We start from the raw sequence: 21146 nt of genomic DNA, 5'->3' as shown, positions 1-21146 counted from the left end.
TGGGAATGTCTCTTTTGGCTAAAGGACCTTAAGAGCTAGTCAGAGAAGGAAACCTAAGAACAACCAACCTTGGGTTAGAAGCTTAGCCTGTGGTATTATATGTTCTTTTACTGAGTTACCAATTTCCCGAGGAAGAGGGTGAGTATGAACATTAACTATCTGGGCTGAGTCCATCCCCCCGTATCCTCAGTCTTAAAATTTCCTTTAGCAGAACATACAATAGGCAGAAATATCTCCTAGATTATATCCGTTAAGAAATATTTTTAGGTTTTAGGGTTTTTTGCAGCTTCACATTTCTTTCTTGAGAATCAATTATTTCTTTATAGTCTATCCATCAGGGTGATAACCAGGACTGATAGAGGATTGTGACATTTCTCTGGATATTGAGCCTCATTTCAAACACTTATTTCAATTTGTTTCAGTGAAATTTGGATCCAGTTTTACTTGGAGGTTGAAAAAAAACCCAAACATATTTCTGTGTTCCAAGGATAATTTTGTTGATCATTTATCCTTATGAAGAGTGACAGGTTCTGTGTGATTTGGGACATAGATAAAGTTTTTTCTCTGGGAAAGTGACAGTTTTCCACTTTTCAACTAAGAAAAAGTCTGTGGACTAAGCATTCCCAAAATATTAAAATGGAGTTGGTGGGGCTGGTGTGGTTAGGTATGCTTCAGTGTCAACCTCTGCTATACTGAGAGTCTCCGAGGGACATAAGTGTGGTCTTCCATATTCCTCAGAAGCTGAAGTTGAAATGAAGGAAACAAGTTATTCTCTTCCCTTTTTGGACGTATGGCTTTTTAGTAGGTGAATTGTGTGTAAACTTAACAAATGTAAGTTCTTTGACCCAACATAACTTAAAAAATGGCATTTTGATAGTTTGGGAAAAAATTGTTTTACTATGGAGAAATAATGCTTCCTGTGCTGTAACAGGCCTCATGATTTTGCTTCCTGTTTTGTATCATCCTATAGTTATTGGTAATCATTGTATACAGAGTAATCCAAGATAACAATATTTATTAGCTCATTATTAGTAATATAGAAGATAAAGCATATCACTATAAGGCTGAAAAATAACTACTACACAAGATTAGTACTGACTTTTAATGAGATTTTTATTACATGAGAGCTCTAAGAACATTATTTTAAACCAAACTTTGGATAATTTCCTCCCCATTGCAATATGCTAGAAAGTAAGTTTAGCAAGAAGAACCTGATGCAACACCAAGGTGTCTTTATGATAGAAGAATGAATGCATGTCACTGAGGACCTTATAATGATTAGCGAAGCGTGAACAACAAAAGGCATGAGAGCTGATTCACTTATTGGTGCTTGCAGTCTGTTTGTTTATTTGGACATGTTCATCAGCCCAGAACTTTTTTAGCTCCTTGGTCAATTTAGATTTGAGTAGTCCTGTAATAATCTTTCCTTCTTCTACCATTTAATAGATTCAAACATAACTTGTTCTTCTTAATGCTGTCAGCTAGCATGCTGTCCTCTCATACTTGCTTCTGCAATTATTCTTTCGTGCCCTAAACAACTGAACCTTGTCTTAGTTTCTTCCTCAGCTGTAATTTTGGGCTCATTTATGCTATGTAGGCCACTTTTAACCTTTCCTTTGTCCCCTTGGTGCCATATGTAACTGAACCAAAAATTAGTAACATACAAAATAAAGCCTGTTTTAACTGATTCTGGGATCAGAGGGCAATACTTTTGTTCAGATAAAATAAAATACTCCCCTAGTAGTCCTACTGAAATCAGTAAGGCGCTGTTCTTTTTGAGTAAAACTGTCACAGTGTGGCCTTTTGTGATTAACTTCATTACCTTAAAATAGTAACTTCTACCCCTCTTACACGGGTTCATTTTTAATTGAAGCATCATTAATAGCCAAGGATTCAGGCTCATCTAATGGTTAAATCAGGCTCATCTAATAGTCTTATGGGACTCAGAGAAACTCACACAAGGTACAAGGCTTAGTGCCCTGCCCCACCCCACCCCACAGATGAGGAACAATTGCAACTGGGGGCGGGGGGGGAGAGAGCTCAGTGGTTTGAGCATTGGCCTGCTAAACCCAGGGTTGAGAGTTCAATCTTTGAGGGGGCCACTTAGGGATCTGGGGCAAAAATTGGTCCTGCTAGTGAAGGCAGGGGGCTGGACTCAATGACTTTTCAAGGTCCCTTCCAGTTCTAGGAGATTGGTATATCTCCAATTATTACCATTACCTGTGGCCCCCTGACAGCATCATTTATCCAACCTTGAAAAGAGTGGCAGAACTATATCTGCCATCTCCCTGATAACTTTGCTTGTACTTGAACAATATGCTCTATCTTTTCATCTCAGCTTTCTTTTGTAGGTGGTAGGTTTCTTTTTGTCTTCTTAGATTGTTAATTCTTCTAGATCAGGAACTTTCTATATGTCTTAATAGTGGGTTGGGGCCCCGAGCCTAACTGGGACCTTTGGAAGTAATGAAACACAAAAGATAACAAGTGCTCTGGAACTGAATTGATGTTCCCAGTCAGCAGGAACGCACAAGCTGTGTGTTACTTGAAGACTCAGTTAAAAAAACACTCAGGCTCAGATCCTTAGGTGTTCCAGGCTCCACTTAACCCAGCTGAGTTGAGGGGAAAGGTAGCTTAAAGCTATCTTCGTGTTTCCCCAGTGCCTGGAATACTTGGGGTGCCTTGATGCAAGTTGGAGCAACCTTAAGGCTGATATAACTTGCTCTGGCTTCTGATGGCCCCTGTTCAAGTGGAATTCCCAACTGCCCTTCAGATATTAATCCACAAAAAGAAAAGTGAATGATTCAGCAAATGACCCTGCAGTCATTATGGTGTTGGAGGAATAAAGACTTTTGGCAATCCATTAGGATCTACCTGTAGGGGAATTCAGGGAAACTGCCGTCCCAGTTACAGTACTTCAGAAAGTCTGTACCACAATCTTTTCAGGAATCTCTAAGGAATTATTAATTATTCTGATAGCTCCTAAAAGCCCCACTCAGGATGAGGAGCTATGTACTATACAAACATATATAAGTTACAGTCCCCTCCCTGAAGACTGCTGCTTCTCCTTCCTGCTGCAATGAGCTGTTGACTGTCCATTCCCAGCTGAATATCAGAGCAGCAGTGTGTGACCAACGTGCCTGAATTAGTCAGCAGTGTGGGGGATAGCACAGTGCAGCACTTCTTCAGCCCATCAGGGGCTTGCCCTGGAATGGGGAGAAAGCAGTGGAGATACTGGAAAAACAAGAGGAAAGTCAGAGGAGATAATGAGAAAATTAGAGAAAAGTGGGAGCAGGAAGAGCCAGGAGATTTAGGGAAACCAGAAGAAAGAGTGATGGAGTCAAGACTTGGAAATAAAGCTAGGGGGAGCCATACTAGGAGACAAGGGTTCAGAAGTCAGCCCTGGAACCAGCTAGCAATAGGTAGTGGGTTAGGATAGAATCAGCCCACAATAGGGTAATAGTTTATGATATAATCTATTAATCAATCCAAGATATCTACAAAAATAGACCATTGCGATAATCCAGTCTGACCTCCTCTATAATGCAGGCCATAGATCTCCCCCCCAAAAAATTCCTGGAGCATATCTCGATTAAAAAATTGCCAATGGTATAGAAACCTCTACGACCCTTGGTACATTTCTCCAATTTTTAATTATCCTCACTGTTAAAAATGTATGCTTTATTTTCAGTTTGAATCTGTCTAGCTTCAGCTTCCAGCCATTTATACCTTTGTCTGCTAGTTTGAAGAACCCATTATCAACCCCCCTGTAGCATTATAGTCTGTAACCAAGTCATCCCTTAACTTTCTCTTTGTTAAGATTAATAGATTGAGCTTCTTGAGTCTATCACTATAAGACATATTGTCTAATCCCTTAATCATTCTCATGGCTCTTCTCTGAACCGTCTCCAGTTTATCGATGTCCTTATTGAATTGTGCACACCAGAACTAATATGCCAGTTCCAAATACAGAGGTAAATTAGCCTCCCTACTTCTACTCAAGGTTCCCCTGTTTATGCACCCAAGGACTGCATTAGCCCTTTTGGCCACATCATCACATATGTTCAGCTGATTATTCACCATGACTCCCAAATCTTTTTCAGTCAGTGTTTCCCAAGATAGAGTCTCTCATCCTGTAAATATGACCTACACTCTTTGTTCCTAGACCAGGGGTTCTCAAACTGTGGGTTGGGACCCCAAAGTGGATCATGACCCAATTTTAATGGGGTCGCCAAGGCTGGGGTTAGACTTGCTAGGGCCCAAGGCCGAAGCTGAAGCCTGAGCCCCACTGACTGGTGCTGAAACGAAAGCCCGAGCCCCACCACCCAGGACTGAAGCACTAAGGTTACATGCCCCCCACCCAGGGCAGCCGGGTTTGGGTCCCCCAGCCTGGGGTCATGTAGTAATTTTTGTTGTCAGAAGAGGGTCACGGTGCAATGAAGTCTGAGAACCACTGTCCTAGATGTATACATTTATACTTAGCTATTTTAAAGCACATATTCTGTACTTGTGCCCAGTTTACCAAGCGAGCCTGATCACTCTGTGTCAGTGACATGTCCTCTTCATTATTTACCACTCCCCTCTATTTTTGTGTCATCTGCAAACTTTATCAGTGATGGTTTTATGTTTTCTTCCATGTCACTGATAAAAATATTAAATGGCATAAGGCCAAGAACTGATACTTATGGGGACCCCACTAAAAACACACCCACTGGATGATCATTCCCTTTTTGCAATTACATTTTGAGACCTATCACTTAGCCAACTTTAATCCATTTAATTTTATATTGTTCCAGTTATTTTAATGAAAATGTCAGGTGCTACAAAGTCAAACACATTACAGAAGTATATTACATCAACACTATGAGCTTGTCACTGTGCAGGGCTTCTCCTAGCTCCAAAATATAGGCTGCCACACCCAGTCTCTTGCAAGGAGGTTTATTTTCTTAATAGAAGCAAACAGAAAAACAGTCTAAACTCAGTCCTTACTTTCAGGTTTCAGTTCCTCCCATCAGGGGCCTCTAGCAGCTTTCCCATTTCAACCAGCTCTACGCCCTCTCTGGAGCAGCAACCTCAGACCTGTCTCCATGAGCACCTAGCCCCTTGTTCCAGGAGACTGACCACACAAGTTAGCTCTGCTTCACTATGGCTTTTCCTCCCCCAGGCACAGCCTGTCTCAATCAATCCCTCTTTCTTTTTGCATATTAGCAACCCTTTATAGGCCCAGATGTAGGCCAGGCCCCTTTAATTGGTTGGATTGGATTTATCTGCTCTGGTCCAGGGGAGCTCCATTTAGTCTGTCCACAGGGACTAGCTACCCTGTGACAGACCTTTATCAATCAGACTTGTAATCTCATCAGAACAAGATATCAAGTTAGTTTGACGGGATCTATTTTTCATAAACCCATTGATTGGAATTAGTTCTATTATCCTCATTTAATTCTTCATTAATTAAGCCCTGGATCAGTGCTCCATTATTTTGCTTGGGATTGATGTCAGACTGGCAGGCCTATAAATACCCAGGTCATCTCTTTTGTCCTTTTTAGATATTGGCACAACATTAGCTTTCTTCCAGTCTTCTGGAACTTCCCTAGTGTTCCAAGATTTATTGAAATCAATAGTAATGGTCCAGCAAGATCCTCAGCCAGCATTTTTAAAAGTCCTGAATGCAAGTTATATGGACCTTCTGATTTAAAAATGTCTGACTTTAATAGCTACTGTTTAACATCCTCCTGAGATTTTAGTGGAATGGAATGAGTGTTATCATATCATAATTACATCTTCTGTTTATGTTCCCAAATACAGAACAGAAATATTTATTGAACATTTCTGCCTTTTCTGGATTATTATTTATAAGTCTACCATTTCCATCTGGTAAGGGGCAACACTATTGTTAGGTTTCTTTTTGTTCCTAATATCCTTAAAAAACTCCTTATTGTCCTTAACTCTGCTGGCCACAGATTTTTCCTTATGTCCCTTGTCTTCCCTTACCAACTTTCTACAATTCCTAGCTTCTGATTTATATTCATTACTATCAACTTCTCCTTTATTCCACTTATTATATAATATAGCTGCCTTTACTTTCCCTCTGAATCAGGTTGGTTTCCTCAATTGTAGGATTGTGAGTTTTTTGGGTTTCTAGTAAAGACCTCTTAAACAATTTCTAATTACACCTCTACCCTGATATAACGCTGTCCTCGGGAGCTAAAAAACCTTACCGCGTTATAGGTGAAACTGCGTTATATTGAACTTGCTTTGATCCACCGGAGTGCGTAGCCCCGCCCCCCCCAGAGCACTGCCTTACCGCGTTATAACCGAATTCGTGTTATATCAGGTCGTATTATATCGGGGTAGAGGTGTATCATTCATATTTTTCTAATTCTTCCTCCCAACTGATTTGGATCATAATTGTTTTCAGCTTTGTGAAATTGGCCCTTTTAAAACACCAAGTACATAGATTACTAGTCTGGACTTCTGTTTGCACATTATAAATGTGATTGAGTCATGATCACTTGTGCCTAAGCTACCGTTAATTCTTAGTTCTGTGATCAGTTCCTTTTTATCTGTCAAGACAAGGACTAATACAGAATTCCCCTGTGTTGGATGTAACACATTTTGAGTTAGTAAATTGTCATTTATAATAAGAGGTGGAAAGAGAGAAGAGGCAGGGTAGGAAGGCAGCCCACTTTAAAGTTGTGCTTCAGAGATCATCCACATGTCATTATGCCCCTGAGAAAGGCCATACAATTTAATACTCTTTTGCAGTGTAATCTATCTCTGCTAGTAAATAACCAACATAGATTACAGTAGCACTGCACATCACTAATGAGCTACACTGGGAGCTTAAAGAACATACCAGGGTTGTATATTTTCATTCCCATGCTCTCAAAACCTGTACATTTTTTTCAAATCTTTGCCTCAAAATGTGCTATTTTATTATTTATTACAGTTTTGTATTTTTTAAAAGTAATTTCACTCTCTGTTACAAAAGAACACTGTTGAGTTACTTGTTTTTCAGCATTTTCTGCTTGGGTTTCTTATTGTTATTCTGGAAGAGAAATGCTCTGAAGTGGCTGCAATGTCCTAATCATTTTCAGATAGAGACAAGTAACCCTAATGCCTAAACACATAATAGCACAGCTGTACTCTCTTAAAATAATAGCTGTTCAAAGTATAGACCTTTAAAAATTTTGTCCTTCATGCTTATGCATTTTACAGGTTATTAATGGCACACTACATATTACCATAAAAACTTCAATGTCTCCATAATGGCTTGAAAACTCTTTCATTAATATGTTAATATGAAGCCCTTTGCAGATAATGTGTTGTCAATCTTTTTAAAGTACTGTATGTTACATTCTAAAAATTATACACTTATTCTTTGTACTAAGTAATTACCGTGACCAGCAAGGGTTTCCTTAAGATTTGAGGATCACTTTCAAACAGTAATTATTATAGTTAAATTCCACCCCAACTTCTTTTTTAAAGGGCTAGTGTCAAAGTTGTCAGGCCTAAACTTTTCTCAATTAGATAAGAAACACGAGTAAAAAATTAAATTAGAATGATGGTTGACTCTATAATGACAAACCCAGTGTTTTGTTGGAACATAGGATTTGCTGTGCTGTATTTGACCAGTGGTCCATCTGTCTTTTGTGGTGTCCTGTACCAGGTGCTTCAGACAAAGATGCAAGAAACTCTGAAAGGTGCAATTATGGAATTACTCACCCACATGAAAAGTTTCCTCGCAACCACCCATCAGTTAGAATTGGGTTATTCTTTGAAGCACAAGGATTTATATCCCTTTCTGCCTTTTTCTTTTTTAAAAATCCTATATAATATAACTGGATATTCTCATTCAGATAAAATTCCAAATCTTTTTTGAATCCTGCTATGTACTTGACATCAATAACATTTTATGACAATGAGTTTCACAGGCTAAATTATACATTGTTTTAAAATAAAAGCATTTCCTTTTATCAGTTTTGAATTTGTAGTATTTAAATTACATCATGTTTCCTTTTTCTTGTATTATGAAAGTGAGTATGAGTGCTCAGTCTACCTTATCTATAACATTCATTATGTGAATTCTTCTGTTATGTTCCCTCTTATTTATCTCTTCTCTAAACAGTTCCAATCTTTTCACTTTCTCTTCATTTGAAAGTTTATCCATGGCAGGGGGAAACCGGGAGGGTGACTTGTTGGTCAGTAATAATGTGCTTGTTTGAAATGGTAGATGAGGATCCAGACACTTTGCCATTCACTGACCGGATCCAGAGACATGAGGTGTTCATGTGTGGTCCATAGTGGTTTTTATGATTTCGGGCGTTATTGAGATATGTTATCCATTACCTGCTGATGGGAAGTTCTGGTAGTCTTCGGTGTGTTTAAGTTCCGTACTGTCTCTATATTTCAATGGATAGGTTGGGTTTGTTATTAGCTCATACAGAAAGCCATTGTAGAGGTGTTGATTTTAAAGTTCCCATGATGATTCTGTCATAAACAAATAGTTAAGGGTTAATGCCTCTTTTACCTGTAAAGGGTTAAGAAGTTCACCTAGCCTAGCTGACACCTGACCAGAGGAACCAATGGGGGAACAAGATGTTTCAAAAGGAAAATGGGAACTTTCCTTTGTTTAGTTTTTTTCAGTTTCAGCCGGAGTGACAAAGATGAAGGAACCAGCCTCTTATCAGAGTAGTAAGTTTTAGAAAGGAATAAATAGGTTTATGTTTATTTTCTTTTGTGACTTGTCTTGGTGCCATTAAGGGAACTATCAAATTGGGTATTCTTGTGTGTATTAAGATTTTTGCCCAGGGGAACATCTTGTGTTTTCAATCTATTGTCTGTGAGATTAGGTGTTATGCTGTCCCCCAGAGGTTTTTTTTTCCTTTCTTTTCTTTAATTAAAAGCCTTCTTTTAAGAACCTGATCGATTTTTTCCCCTGTTTTTTTAGATCCAAGGGAATTGGCTCTGGACTCACCAAGGATTGGTGGGGGGAAAAAGGGGAGGAGGAAGGAGAAATTCTTCCTTGTTTTTGAAATCCAAGGGAATTGGATCTGGACTCACCAGGGAATTAGTGGAGGAGTCTCTCAAGGCTACCCAGGGAGGGGAAGGTTTTTGGGGGAAAGGGAGTGATCCAGGTACTCAGAAATTCTAGATGGTGGCAGCGAGACCAGATCTAAGCTGGTAATTAAGATTAGAAGTGTCCATGCAGGTCCCCACATCTGTACCCTAAAGTTCAGAGTGGGGGTGAGACCTATGACAGATTCACATGGTCAGATTTAGATGCCTATCCACAAGTTGGGTATGACAGCTTCTTGTCCACCCCCATGCAAAGTACTCCGCAACTGAGTACACCAAGGCCAAGGCCAATGTTTTTAGCATTAGGGCAGTTGATTTCCAGCTTGTTCCTGCTAATTTTTGAATAATGTTGCCACAAGTCTTCACTTTAGAGGCTACTTTCTTGAGGTGGTCATGAAAGGTCAGTGTGCAGTCAAGAATGACACCAACATATGTTGGCTTTGGGTCATAACGCAGTTTCACCACAAAACTTGACAGTTTTTGTGCGATTCTGCTGTCAAGGTGGAAAGCAGAGACTACTGATTTGCTCAGATTTGGTTTCAGCTGCCACTTTTGAAAGTACTCCTCCATGATCTTAAGGTCAGATATAAGGATCACTTCAAGTTCTTTAAAACTACAGGCCTGAATTGCAGGTAACAAATCATCAGCATGTGCAAACTTCTGTGCTATCATTTCAGGCATATCATTCATGTATCTAGAGTGTCGGAGGAAGTACAGAGCCTTGTGGTAGCCCATTATTCAAAGTGCACGATTTGCTGGTTTGACCTCCAAGGTAAACACATATCCTTCAGCCACTAAACATAGTGTTCAGCAGCCTGAGAATCCACAGGCAGTGGATCACTTTGGCCAGTTCAGTAGCAGACCATCCTTCCAGACTGGGTCATATGCTGCCGACAGATTGATGAAAGCAGTACAGTCTTGAGTTTTGTTGGAACCCTGCCTCAATGTTTGTAGTAAGAACCAGGACCTGGTCGCAGCAAATTCTTTGTGGTTAAAAACCAGCTTCCTCCTTGGGTAGGCTGGCATCCACAGTGGGCTTGACTTGATTCAGAATCATGTACTCCATCACCTTGTAGATGGTGCTTAAAAGGGACAATGGCCTATAATTAGAAGGGCGATCTGCAGTTTTCCAGGCTTTAGGAGTGCAATGCCCTTAGCTTCTCTCCACACATGGGGGATTTCACTGGTCTCCAGGATCTTGGTGAAAAGCTGAATAATAGGACTGAAAGGGACCTCGATAGGTTATCTAGTCTAGTCCCCTGCACTCATGGTAAGACTAAGTATTATCTAGACCATCCCTGACAGGGGTTTCTCTAACCTGCTCTTAAAAATCTCCAATGATGGAGATTCCACAACCTCCCTAGGCAATTTATTCCAGTGCTTAACCACCCTGCCAGTAAGTTTTTTCCTAATGTCCAACCTAAACCTCCCTTCCTGCAATTAAACCCATTGCTTCTTGTCCTATCCTCAGAGGTTAAGAAGAACAATTTTTCTCCCTCCTCCTTGTAACCTTTTATGTACTTGAAAACTATTATGTCCCCTCTCAGACTTCTCTTTTCCAGACTAAACAAACCTAATTTTTTCAATCTCTCCTCATAGGTCATATTTTCTAGACCTTTAATCATTTTTCTTGCTCTTCTCTGGACTTTCTTCATTTTTTCCACATCTTCCCTGAAATGTTGCACCCAGAACTGGGCACAATACTCCAGTTGATCAGCATGGAGTACAGCGGAAGAATTACTTCTTGTATCGTGCTTACAACACTCCTGCTAATACATCTGAGAGTGATGTTGCTTTTTTTGCAACAGTGTTACACTGTTGACTCATATTTAGCTTGTGGTCCACTATGACCCCCAGATCCTTTTCCACAGTACTCCTTCCTAGGCAGTCATTTCCCATTTTGTATGTGTGCAACTGATTGTTCCTTCTTTAGTGGCGTAATTTGTATTTGTCCTTATTGAATTTCATCCTATTTACTTCAGACCGTTTCTCCAGTTTGTCTGGATCATTTTCAGTTATAATCCTATCCTCCAAAGCAACCCCTCCCAGTTTGGTATCATCCGCAAACTTTATAGGTGTACTTTCTATGCCGTTATCTAAATCATTGATGAAGATATTAACAGAACTGGACCCAGAACTGATCTCTGCGAGACCCTACTCGTTATGCCGTCATCATCCGTTTCCATGCCAGTGGACCCAGGTTATATAGAAACTCAGGATAGATACCATTTCTTCCTGTTGCTTTTCCCAATTTCATGTGGGAGTTTTTATTGTTCATAGTCATAATGAAAGTGGCTCTGTATGCTTGTTAGAAATTCCAGCATGCCACCAGTTTTGAGTAGAGAACTGGGATTTGAATGCTAATACGGGTCAGTACTGGTCTGTGCTGGCTGTTCAGAAGTCATTGAGGACAATCCACAATGCAGCTGTAGGTGTGACTGTATCATCTTTAGAGATGAAAGTCAGGCCAGAGTAGTATCCAGTAGAATAGAAAGTGATGCACTGTGTTGTATCAAAAAGGAAGGACATATTATTTGCCAATGCTCAGTGTGTCAGTTCTTCACCTGCAATGTTGTTTGCGGCATAGTGCCATTGCCCACAAATATAGCAGGGTTCCTATGCATTCTGCAGAGCTGGTTGAAGCCGCTATGTACCAGCTGGTTTGTATGCGTTAATGATGGTTAGCTTGCTGATGCACAGAGATTGCAATTGGTTCTTTGTGTGCTGTAGGAGGTAGAATCACATATTTGTTTATCTCCTGTTTTATGTAAGTTGCCAGTCCATATTTTGGGTGGAAAATGATGACCCTGTTAAGTGAGAAACCATAACTAATGTCTAACCAGTGACCAAAGTAAACTGTCAACTTTCTGGTCAGAAGAGCAACAAAATAAGCCTAATGCTTCCTATGACAGAGTAGGAATGCTTCCCCTCCCCACCACATGGGCTAAATTGGGAGATAATTGATTAAAGGCTGGCTGATTAAGCAGTTAATAAGGGAATCCAGCTCATCAGCTGGGGTTGGTTAAAAGGGAGACAGGAAGGCATAAGGAAAAAGAAGAGCAACAAAGCTCAGGATCTTAGCCCAAAAAGCCAGAGCACAGCCCAGTGAGAGCAGACCTGCCCTGGGAGCAGCGCTGCAGCAACCAGAGCCAGAGGGGCCAGACAAGCAGCCCAGGAAGCAAGTGAGAGCTGAGAGCAGAGTCAGAAGCAGCCTGCAGAGCAGACCTGCCCTGGGAGCAGGGCTGTAGCAACTGGAGCCAGAGAAGCCAGAGAAGCAGCCCAAGGAGCTGAAGGCAGAGCAGCAGCCGTGCTGAGGCAGTGTGGAGCTGAGGCTGGAGCAGTCCGGAGCTGGGTGCGGTGAGCAGCTGGGGAGAGCGAGGGGGACCCTGGGCAGTGGGCCTAGCACAGGGAGATGCCTCAGCCAAGAGGCCCTGCAGGCCAGACTTGGAGGGGGATCATAACCCTGACAGGGCGGGGGCGATGCTGGGGAGAAGGGTCCTGCCACCCAGAGCCTGAGAGCGTGTGGCCACCGCCAGAGCAAGTGTCCAACCCGCAGCGTCCCTGCAGCACAGCCAGGGCCTGAGAAGGAGGCCTGGGACCTACAAGGAACAGACTGTGAACTGCCCTGACATTCCAGAGACACTGTGATGTTCCCTGCCACATAGCAGCGTGATGTGTTTCCTTTAACCTTTCCCATTTTTCCTTATTCTTTTTTTAAAATTAATTGTTAATTAAATAACTTGTATTTGCTTTAAATTGTATGATGTGATCAGTGGGTCAGGGAGATGCGCAGTACAAAGAGAGTACCCCGGAGTGGGGACACTCTAGCCCCTGACCTAGGTGACCACAGCAGGATTGGGGGTCGAACCCCCCCAGGAATCCTGGGCCCAGCCTTGTCGGGGTTATGAGGACTCTGCCAGACAGGAGAGTGGAAGGGGAGTCCTCAAGAGCAGGGAGGCCTCTGGGTAAAGGAAGTGGGAGCGAGGACTCAGATCCTTTCGCTAGCCCACTTCACCGGGATAGTGCAGAAGCCAAGAAAGTTCCCCACAATAGCGGGACCATTCCCCCACTTACACATAGGGCCCTCTGAAGTTACTCACAGTTGTCTGTAGATTTTACTAACCCAAATAATTTTTTTGTCATCTGCAAGTTTTGCCACCTTGCTATTTCCTGCCTGATACAGATCATAAATAAGTCTTTGACAAAAGTTGTATATATCCAAGTAAATGATGTAAATCAGTTCTCCTTTATGTACTATTTTGTTGATGCGTTTAGAAAATTCTAATAGTAAGTAGCGAGGCTTTTTTTTCCTTATCAGAAGCTATTTTTCTTTGTCCCTAGCATATCATGATCATCTAGGTATATTATAATTCTGCTTTTAACGGTTGTTTCAACCAGTTTACCTGGTACTGAAGTAAGTCCCACTTGTCTGTGATTCCCAAGATCACCACTTGTGCCTTAAAAATAGGTAGAACATTTGCTATTTTCCAGCTCACCGTATAGCAGTTCATTTTAGTAAGAAATTTATTTTTGTTAGCAACTCAGCCACTTCTTTAAGTTCTTTCAACAATAAATTTGTTAGTCTCTAAGGTGCCTCAAGTACTCCTGTTCTATCTGAGCATTGTAACTTGTTCCTCCTTAATTTATCAATTTGTTTTAGTCCTTTTGATATTTCAGTCAGATACTACCTCACCTTTATTACCTGAAAAACTATGTCCAGGGGAGATATTTCCCCAATGTCAGCTATAGTGAAGACTGATACATATAAGTCAGTTAGCTTACCTGCAATGTTATTATCCTCCTTTTTGTCCCCTTTACTTGTTAGTTTGACCGCACCACACTGGGGAGTGAGGGGGGTGTTGTCTGGCTTGCTGAGGGAGAGGATGCTTTATGGAGATGTGGGGGGCAGGCGGGGGTTACCCACACTGTACACTTTTACAGCAAATAGTAAAGTTGCAGCCTGATTAAAACCATGTCAAGTGTCTCCTGTCCTTCTTTCGGCATAGCCGGACAACAGCAGAACTACCAATTCTCTTGCAGAGATCCAATGCCTGATATACTGAATATTTTCTTAGTTTTTATACCTTTGGCTTTTTGCTGTTCAAATTCCATTTTAACCCCCCTAATTTCCATTGTATATGTTGTCTTAAGCTCCACTAGTGTTGGATTTCCATTTTTGTAATTATACTTGTTTGGCCTGAATAACCCTCTCGAACCTTGCCATTTAGTTATACTGTATTTCTTACCTCTAATGGTATGTTTATATCACCTCCATGCTGGGTCTAAGGATTTTAATTTCCTAGTGCTTATAATCACCTCCTCCTATATTACGCCCCTTTCTACATTAACAGTAGTGATTCCTACTTGTGTTATGATTTGTGTTGTACAGACATCTACTAAATGGCTCTTGGGAATATCTTCACTGCAAAAAAGGTATGTTTTTGATATTAACATAGAAAACTTGAGATAGCTATCTTGATGTTAAGTCCAAGTGTAGACAAGTCATGTGTAGTTTTATCTCAGTGTAGCTGAGGTCAATACTATATCCCCCATCTGTGATTTATCAACTAACTACAAATTCCAGGTAGGGGAGGTTGATTTTGTCTAGCTACATTGACATGAAGACTTCTTATGCCATGTCTACACTACGGTTTTGCTTGTAGATAGCTATCTTGATGTAAAAATACACACTTTTTTTTGCAGTGAAGACTTTAAGTGCTGATACAAAATCCCATTGAGGTCAGTGATAATGGATGGTGCCCCCATTTGCCCTCTGTTATAAAAAGAAAACCAGTAGCAAGCAAAAGCTTGTTTTTGCTGATCCTATGATTCAACATAAATATTACATTTTCCCTTCCAAATCTCCTCTTCATTCCCCACAGATGTAAATTAATTTGTCTCAAGCCTATTCCTCTGAAATACTGCCTTTTCTGAAAGAGTTCAAAATTGTAACCCTGCACCCTGTTAGCAGAGGTAAAATATATTTGTTCTTGTTTTCTTCAATCCATTAAATAGAAAACCCACAACATACCATATTACTGGAATTTGTACAGTTATTTGGAGGTCTTTTTCCTAATTAGATGGGAGATGTAAATTGACACAGTAAATTTGGATCTGGGGCTTGCTTCCAGAGTGTGAGTTAGCTGTTATCCAAATATTTATTAATAAAATTTAACACCACTTTGGGCTTTATGCATAAGAATTTGATTTTGTCACAGTTATTTTTAGTAAGAGTCATGGACAGGTCACGGGCAATAAACAAAAATGAATGGAAGCCTGTGACAGGAGGAGGGACAAACAGAATGCAGCCAGGGCTTGCAGCTGCTCCAGCCCCACGGCTGCTCTTGCATCAAGGGCAGACCCAACCTCAGCTGCTGCTCCAGTGGGCTGGGGATCGCTGTTCTGGTGGTCAGCTGGCCAGCCATAGGGCTGCCGAAACACCGGTTAGCTGTTCCGGCAGCCCCGGGGTTGACAGCTGCTCCAGCCCTGCCCCAGAAGAAGTCCTGGAGATCCCGGAAAGTCATGGAATCGGTGACCTCCCTGACAGAATTGTACCCTTACTTATGCATTTGAAATGATCTACTATCTTCTGAGCTGTACAGTGACAGGTAGAAATACTATATAGGACCTAAAACAAAGAAGAGAACCCTATATTTAGGGCCCAAACCCATTTAAATTAATGGGGGAACTCTCACTTGATCTCAGTGGGAGTTGGATCAGCTTTGGGAAAAGGAGCTCATGTTTACAATACACAGTGAGCCTGAGTTTCATTTACATTATACTGTCAGTGTGGTGTGATGGGGCTATAAAGTATCCTTAAAGTGAATGTAAATATAATTAGGCTTGGAAGGCTTTGGTAACTATCTGTAAACATTGATTTTCACTGTGCATACACAGACAAATATTTCCATTGATAATCAAAATGTACAGGTAGGCAAAGTTAGAAAAATGCTGCTTGAGAATTTATTATAATTAGACTTAAGAATTTGTATATATTGATGTGATTTTGACAATTTGTGTTAACATTTTGTAACTATTAAAATGTTAACTTTTTGAATTTCAATGTCTGTCACTAAATTATTTTCTGATACCCCCTAACTTTCTATAGCTATGAAAATTGAAATAGATAAAAATCTAAAAAAAAATTAAAAATAAGTTTTAGAAGCCAAAATGATTAAAAAAACCGAATCTGCCAAACCTAAATGTAATTAAAGATATATAGCATGGAATTGAGGGTAGTAGAGTCATTTAAAATCAGTATATAGAGGAAAAGCAGAAAAAAGTCAGAAATCCATGTGTATGTCTAAATGTATGTTTTAATTAGCAATAAAATACAAGTTTAGCTAATTTACAAGTTTAGCTTTACAAGTTTAGCTAATAAAAATCAGGTAATATCTATACAGTTTACAAGCTTAGCTAATAAAAATCAGGTAATATCTATACAGCTAAGAGTCCTGTGGCACCTTATAGACTAACAGACGTTTTGGAGCATGAGTTTTCGTGGGTGAATACCCACTTCGTCTGATGCATCCGACGAAGTGGGTATTCACCCACGAAAGCTCATACTCCAAAACATCTGTTAGTCTATAAGGTACCACAGGACTCTTTGCTGCTTTTACAGATCCAGACTAACACGGCTACCCCTCTGATTCTATACAGCTAGACACCACCTCTAAAGACCCAGTTTTACAGCATTAGAAAGCTTTTGCCAAAATCTTGACCTGAATGGAATCTAACATGGATTAATTTGTTAGGCCTTTTTGTGAAGCCTTTTGGTATAGGCCTTTTTCTTACTTCTCCTTCACCTCAGCCAATCAGCCCAATGCACCTTTCCTTGCTTTTTTCCCCTTTGAATACCCTCTTAATACAACTGCGAGACTTGCTTTTAACTCAAGGGCCTTTCCAGCTTTTCTTATTTTGTATATAGTAAAATAATATATTTTACTGCATATATATCAGCTAGGGAACCGAGTTAAGTTAGAAGTGGGAATCTTAACTGTGCATTTTCTGTCTTTTATGCCAATAAGATTTCAACCTAAATATTTAATTAACATTGTTTTTGGCGTATAATTCCCTCTCTTTTTCTTAAGTAATAATGATGTACAGGAGGAAATTATAAGTATTGTGGTTCACTTTGTTCTTTAGCAACAATAAACGAATCAACTGTCCAGATTATTCAGAAGTACCTACTTTTTTATTTACTGTGAACTAAAGTAACAGAAGTTCTGTTTTTACAGCAAAATTCCTTTGGATGAAGTTCTTCCACAGAGACATTATATCAGAGATGGAGTGAAACAAATTTACAGTCAAAGCATACTTCCAGTATGTAATAGTAAAAGCTTTATGTATCACATCATTAAACCAGAACAGAATACTGAGGACAAAAAGCTTACATCTGGGAAACAAGTGAGTGTACTATTAAATATAAATTTAATAACTATTTTCAGAAAAATCTGGACTCTGCATATAGCGCCAAGGATCATTCTAAATATTCCAGGAAAATCTGTTAAGAATAAAGAGCATCTATTGAAAAACTTTTGTTCTTGACATTTAAGGTTCTGTTTTACAAGCTATATTGCAATCCATACAGCCTCAAAGACAGGATGGTCTTTGTCAAGACTCAGGGGGAAACGAGTACTGGGTCCTTTAAGGGTTCCCCCTCTGTTAGGGATTGGGAGAGAGGCAGGGAAGGCATCAACTGAACAGGTGGGCAGGTAAAACATTGGCCCCAGCGCACCCAGGGGAGGGTATTTACACCCAGTCCTTCCAGCAGGAGCCCCCTTCTTTAGGGAGAATGAGGTACACCTCTCTGACTGGGGAGTGGGTATATTTTTGGCTCAAGTTAGTGACAGAAACGTTAACTATCTGGGAAACCAGCTGAGGGTGGGGAGGGAAGCAGCCAAGCTAATTACAAGTATCTCCTTGTGTCCAGTGCAGGTATTTATTCTATAGGGGGACCAGGTCCCAGATTAACTGGAATTGAAAGTAGATGTAGGGTATGCTGGGGTGCCTGATGTCTGGTATTATGAGGAGCTAGCCCCATAACCCATATTTGAGGGAAGGGTGTTGAGGTCCCAGCAGCTGGCTGGGGAACAGCTGTGGAAGGAGGATGGCAGTCCTCTACAAGGTGGAAATGATTAAGGAAGGAATCATCACCTGTATTGTACAGTATATTGCTGGATAGTTCCCAGGTGAACTAAATTAATAAAGTTATGGCCTAATTAAACCACATCCCTCACCTCTTGTCTTTCTTCCTGCATGTCCAGAACAAATAATAAAATGCTGGTGTGATACAAATGCATGATAAAGACAGGAATGCTAATGTTTAGTGTACATGCTGTAGCTCTAAATATTATATATGTTAATTGTTAGTGCTGTGCAATTTTGTAAAAACTACATGCCATTCAGTGCACTTCCATTATTTAAATATATTTTTCATATCTTTTCACAGTTTAAAAGTACAATGCTGCTATTCTGTGGTACAAAAGTAAAGAGCATTAGAAAACCCACTTTTACAAATAGAAGAGCATATTCGTTTCCTTTTTACAAATAGAATTCTGTTTTCCTGCCTTCTCTGTGCTTTCTTACTTTTGTCAGATACTACATAGGATGCCATGTCCCACTTTTGCATGTAACTGTAGTTTTCCTCCTCATAGGAGAGAATCAGGAGTCTTCTTTTTTGGAGTTAAAACCAAAATAGGCTCTTTTTATACAGTAAATATGGTTGTATGTTACAACTTTAATTACTGAATGAATTTAATGTGGAAAAAATTCTTAATGTTGTTTTGATCAATTTTAAACCACCTATCTTGTTAATTTGAACTTAAAAAAAAAAACACAATACATTACCAGAGGTGGTTCCAATCATAGCTGCAGGCACCCCAAGAGTCTGGAAAGGTACTTGTCAATTGCCAGCGATCTGATATTGCCTGTAAATTTCCTTATCTGATTCTAGCTTTTTGTGTTTCTTTTATCCTGGGCCTGACACAGAGCTCCTTTAATAATCAGTTTTATAGCCTTAAACAATGTGCTTTCCTTGTCATCTGTTTTCCAGTGAAAGCCATAGATCTAACCCTTTCCTTTCTGGTCACTGGTCTAGGAGCAGTAATTAGAGAAGCTCACACAGTATTTCCATCCCTAGTATTGTGAGATCTCCAACCTTAAAATCTGCAGTTAGATTTTAACAGATAATATCTGGTGAACATGTAATACAGTTAATGCTTTATTGGTGTGATCCTTCTTTCAAGATCTGTGGGAATTTGGCCTTTCACTTAATGGGTCATGCTCTATAACATTTGAATGATTGGTTCAAAGGTTTCAGATGTATACAACTCCAATTTTAGCTTTTAGCTCTTGCAATATTTGGTATAACTGGTGTTGAAGTAAGGGAGTGGAAGTGAAAGGAAAAGCAAACAAGTAGCCAGAATAATAGAATCCTGGAACTTGAAATTCTATGACTTGCCGGCATTAGATACACATGATATATAACAGTGGAAAAAACTTGCCTATGATATACAGCATTAGTGTCTAGCTCTGATCATATGTGAGTTATTGAACTTTAAAACTGTCACTGATCCTTTAATCTAGCAGTGCTTTTTGTACTGGTCTAGAATGAATATGGCAAATCTCCATAGAAATGTCCATAAATAAAGTTCTGACCTTTGCAAAGGGAAATTTTGGACCACAGAGGAAACTGCTGCCAGGGCTGCCCAGAGGATTCAGGGGGCCCCTTCCATTAAAAAAAATTGCAATACTATATTCTCGTGGCCTGGGCCCGGGCAAATTGCCCCACTTGCTCCCCCCCACGGGCGGTCCTGGGAAAAATAAACCTTCCGCGTCTCAGCACAAGCCCAGTTTTGAGAGAACTTCTTTACAAGGTATCACTGGTTCTCAGAATCAGCTAGTGCTAAAAGGCACTAAAGCTCATTAAAAGGGTTGGACAAATATTTTCTGTCAAAACTTTTTTTGGATCGAAAACTAGGGGGTTTTAAAAAGCAGAAAAAAATCACGGACAATGTCTTCTTTCCTTCAAAATTTGTTGTGTTTTTTTTTAATTGAAAAGCTGAAATTATTCTGCCAAAACCTGAATATGGTTTGGCGTTTCAGAAGTGTGTGGCCAAATATTTGCTGCTTGCTGTGTTTGATTGTTTAAAGAAACAATAAAAAATTCTGCTAAAAAAAAAATCCAAAACTTTTGAACCACCTCAGCTTGTGACCAAACGCCTGAGCCCATCCAGTCAGAGATTTTTTCCAGGTTTCTGATAGTCTGCTGGCTTCCTTGACTCATATCTGTCTCCATAACTTTGGGTTCATTTAGCTTAGAACATAAGAACAGCCATACTGGGTCAAACCAAAAGTCCATCCAGCCCAGTATCCTGTCTACTGACAATGGCTAATGCGAAGTGCCCCAGAGGGAGTGAACCTAACAGTGATCTCTCCCCTGCCATCCATCTCCACCCTCTGACAAACAGAGGCTAGGGACACCATTCCTTACCCATCCTGGCTAATAGCCATTAATGGACTTAACCTCCATGCATTTATTTGTTTCCTAGAGACTGGCTCCATGGGGTACCTCACAAACTGGAGACGGTTACTGTGGGTTTGTCTTTAGTATAGACTATGTACATACTCCACGAACTGAGCATTTGAGCTTGTTCCAGAATCTGGGATGAGCTTATGTTGTGAAAACTACCACATGCATGTGAATGGACACAGGGTGCTAAAATTAAATTAACCCAGGGGTTCTCAAACTGGGGGTTGGGACCCCTCAGGGGGTCACAAGGTTATTAATGGGGGTCACGAGCTGTCAGCCTCCACCTCAAACCCCGCTTTGCCTCCAGCATTTATAATAGTGTTAAATATTATAAGGGGAGGGGGGTTGCACTCAGAGGTTTGCTATGTAAAAGGGGTCACCAGGACAAAAGTTTGAGAACCACTGAATTAACCCCTCTGAAGCCTCAGGGAATGCAAGGGAGGAGGGGGGGGTCTCCCTTGGTAGGGTTGGGAAGGAGGTAGGTGGTGTAGGATATTGGTCTTTTCATGTGATCCCTCCCCCAGTGGCTAATTTTAAA

At 40.4% G+C, this 21146-nt stretch overlaps 1 protein-coding gene across 15 annotated transcripts in view; it reads left to right on the top strand.

The window, feature by feature from the left end:
* The window catches only part of LRRIQ3 (leucine rich repeats and IQ motif containing 3), a 205226-nt gene that overhangs the window by 27885 nt on the left and 156195 nt on the right, over positions 1-21146 (top strand). For all 15 annotated transcript variants that reach the window (XM_045026618.1, XM_045026616.1, XM_045026615.1 and 12 more), the window contains one exon: positions 17313-17481. In XM_045026618.1, coding sequence (XP_044882553.1) covers positions 17313-17481 — 169 coding nt within the window. The remainder of the gene's footprint in view (positions 1-17312; positions 17482-21146) is intronic.

Source organism: Mauremys mutica, chromosome 8, assembly GCF_020497125.1.
Source record: "Mauremys mutica isolate MM-2020 ecotype Southern chromosome 8, ASM2049712v1, whole genome shotgun sequence".
Classification (NCBI taxonomy): domain Eukaryota; kingdom Metazoa; phylum Chordata; order Testudines; family Geoemydidae; genus Mauremys; species Mauremys mutica.
The sequence above is the reverse complement of the archived record's forward strand: the minus strand, read 5'-3'. Positions and strand labels throughout refer to the sequence as shown.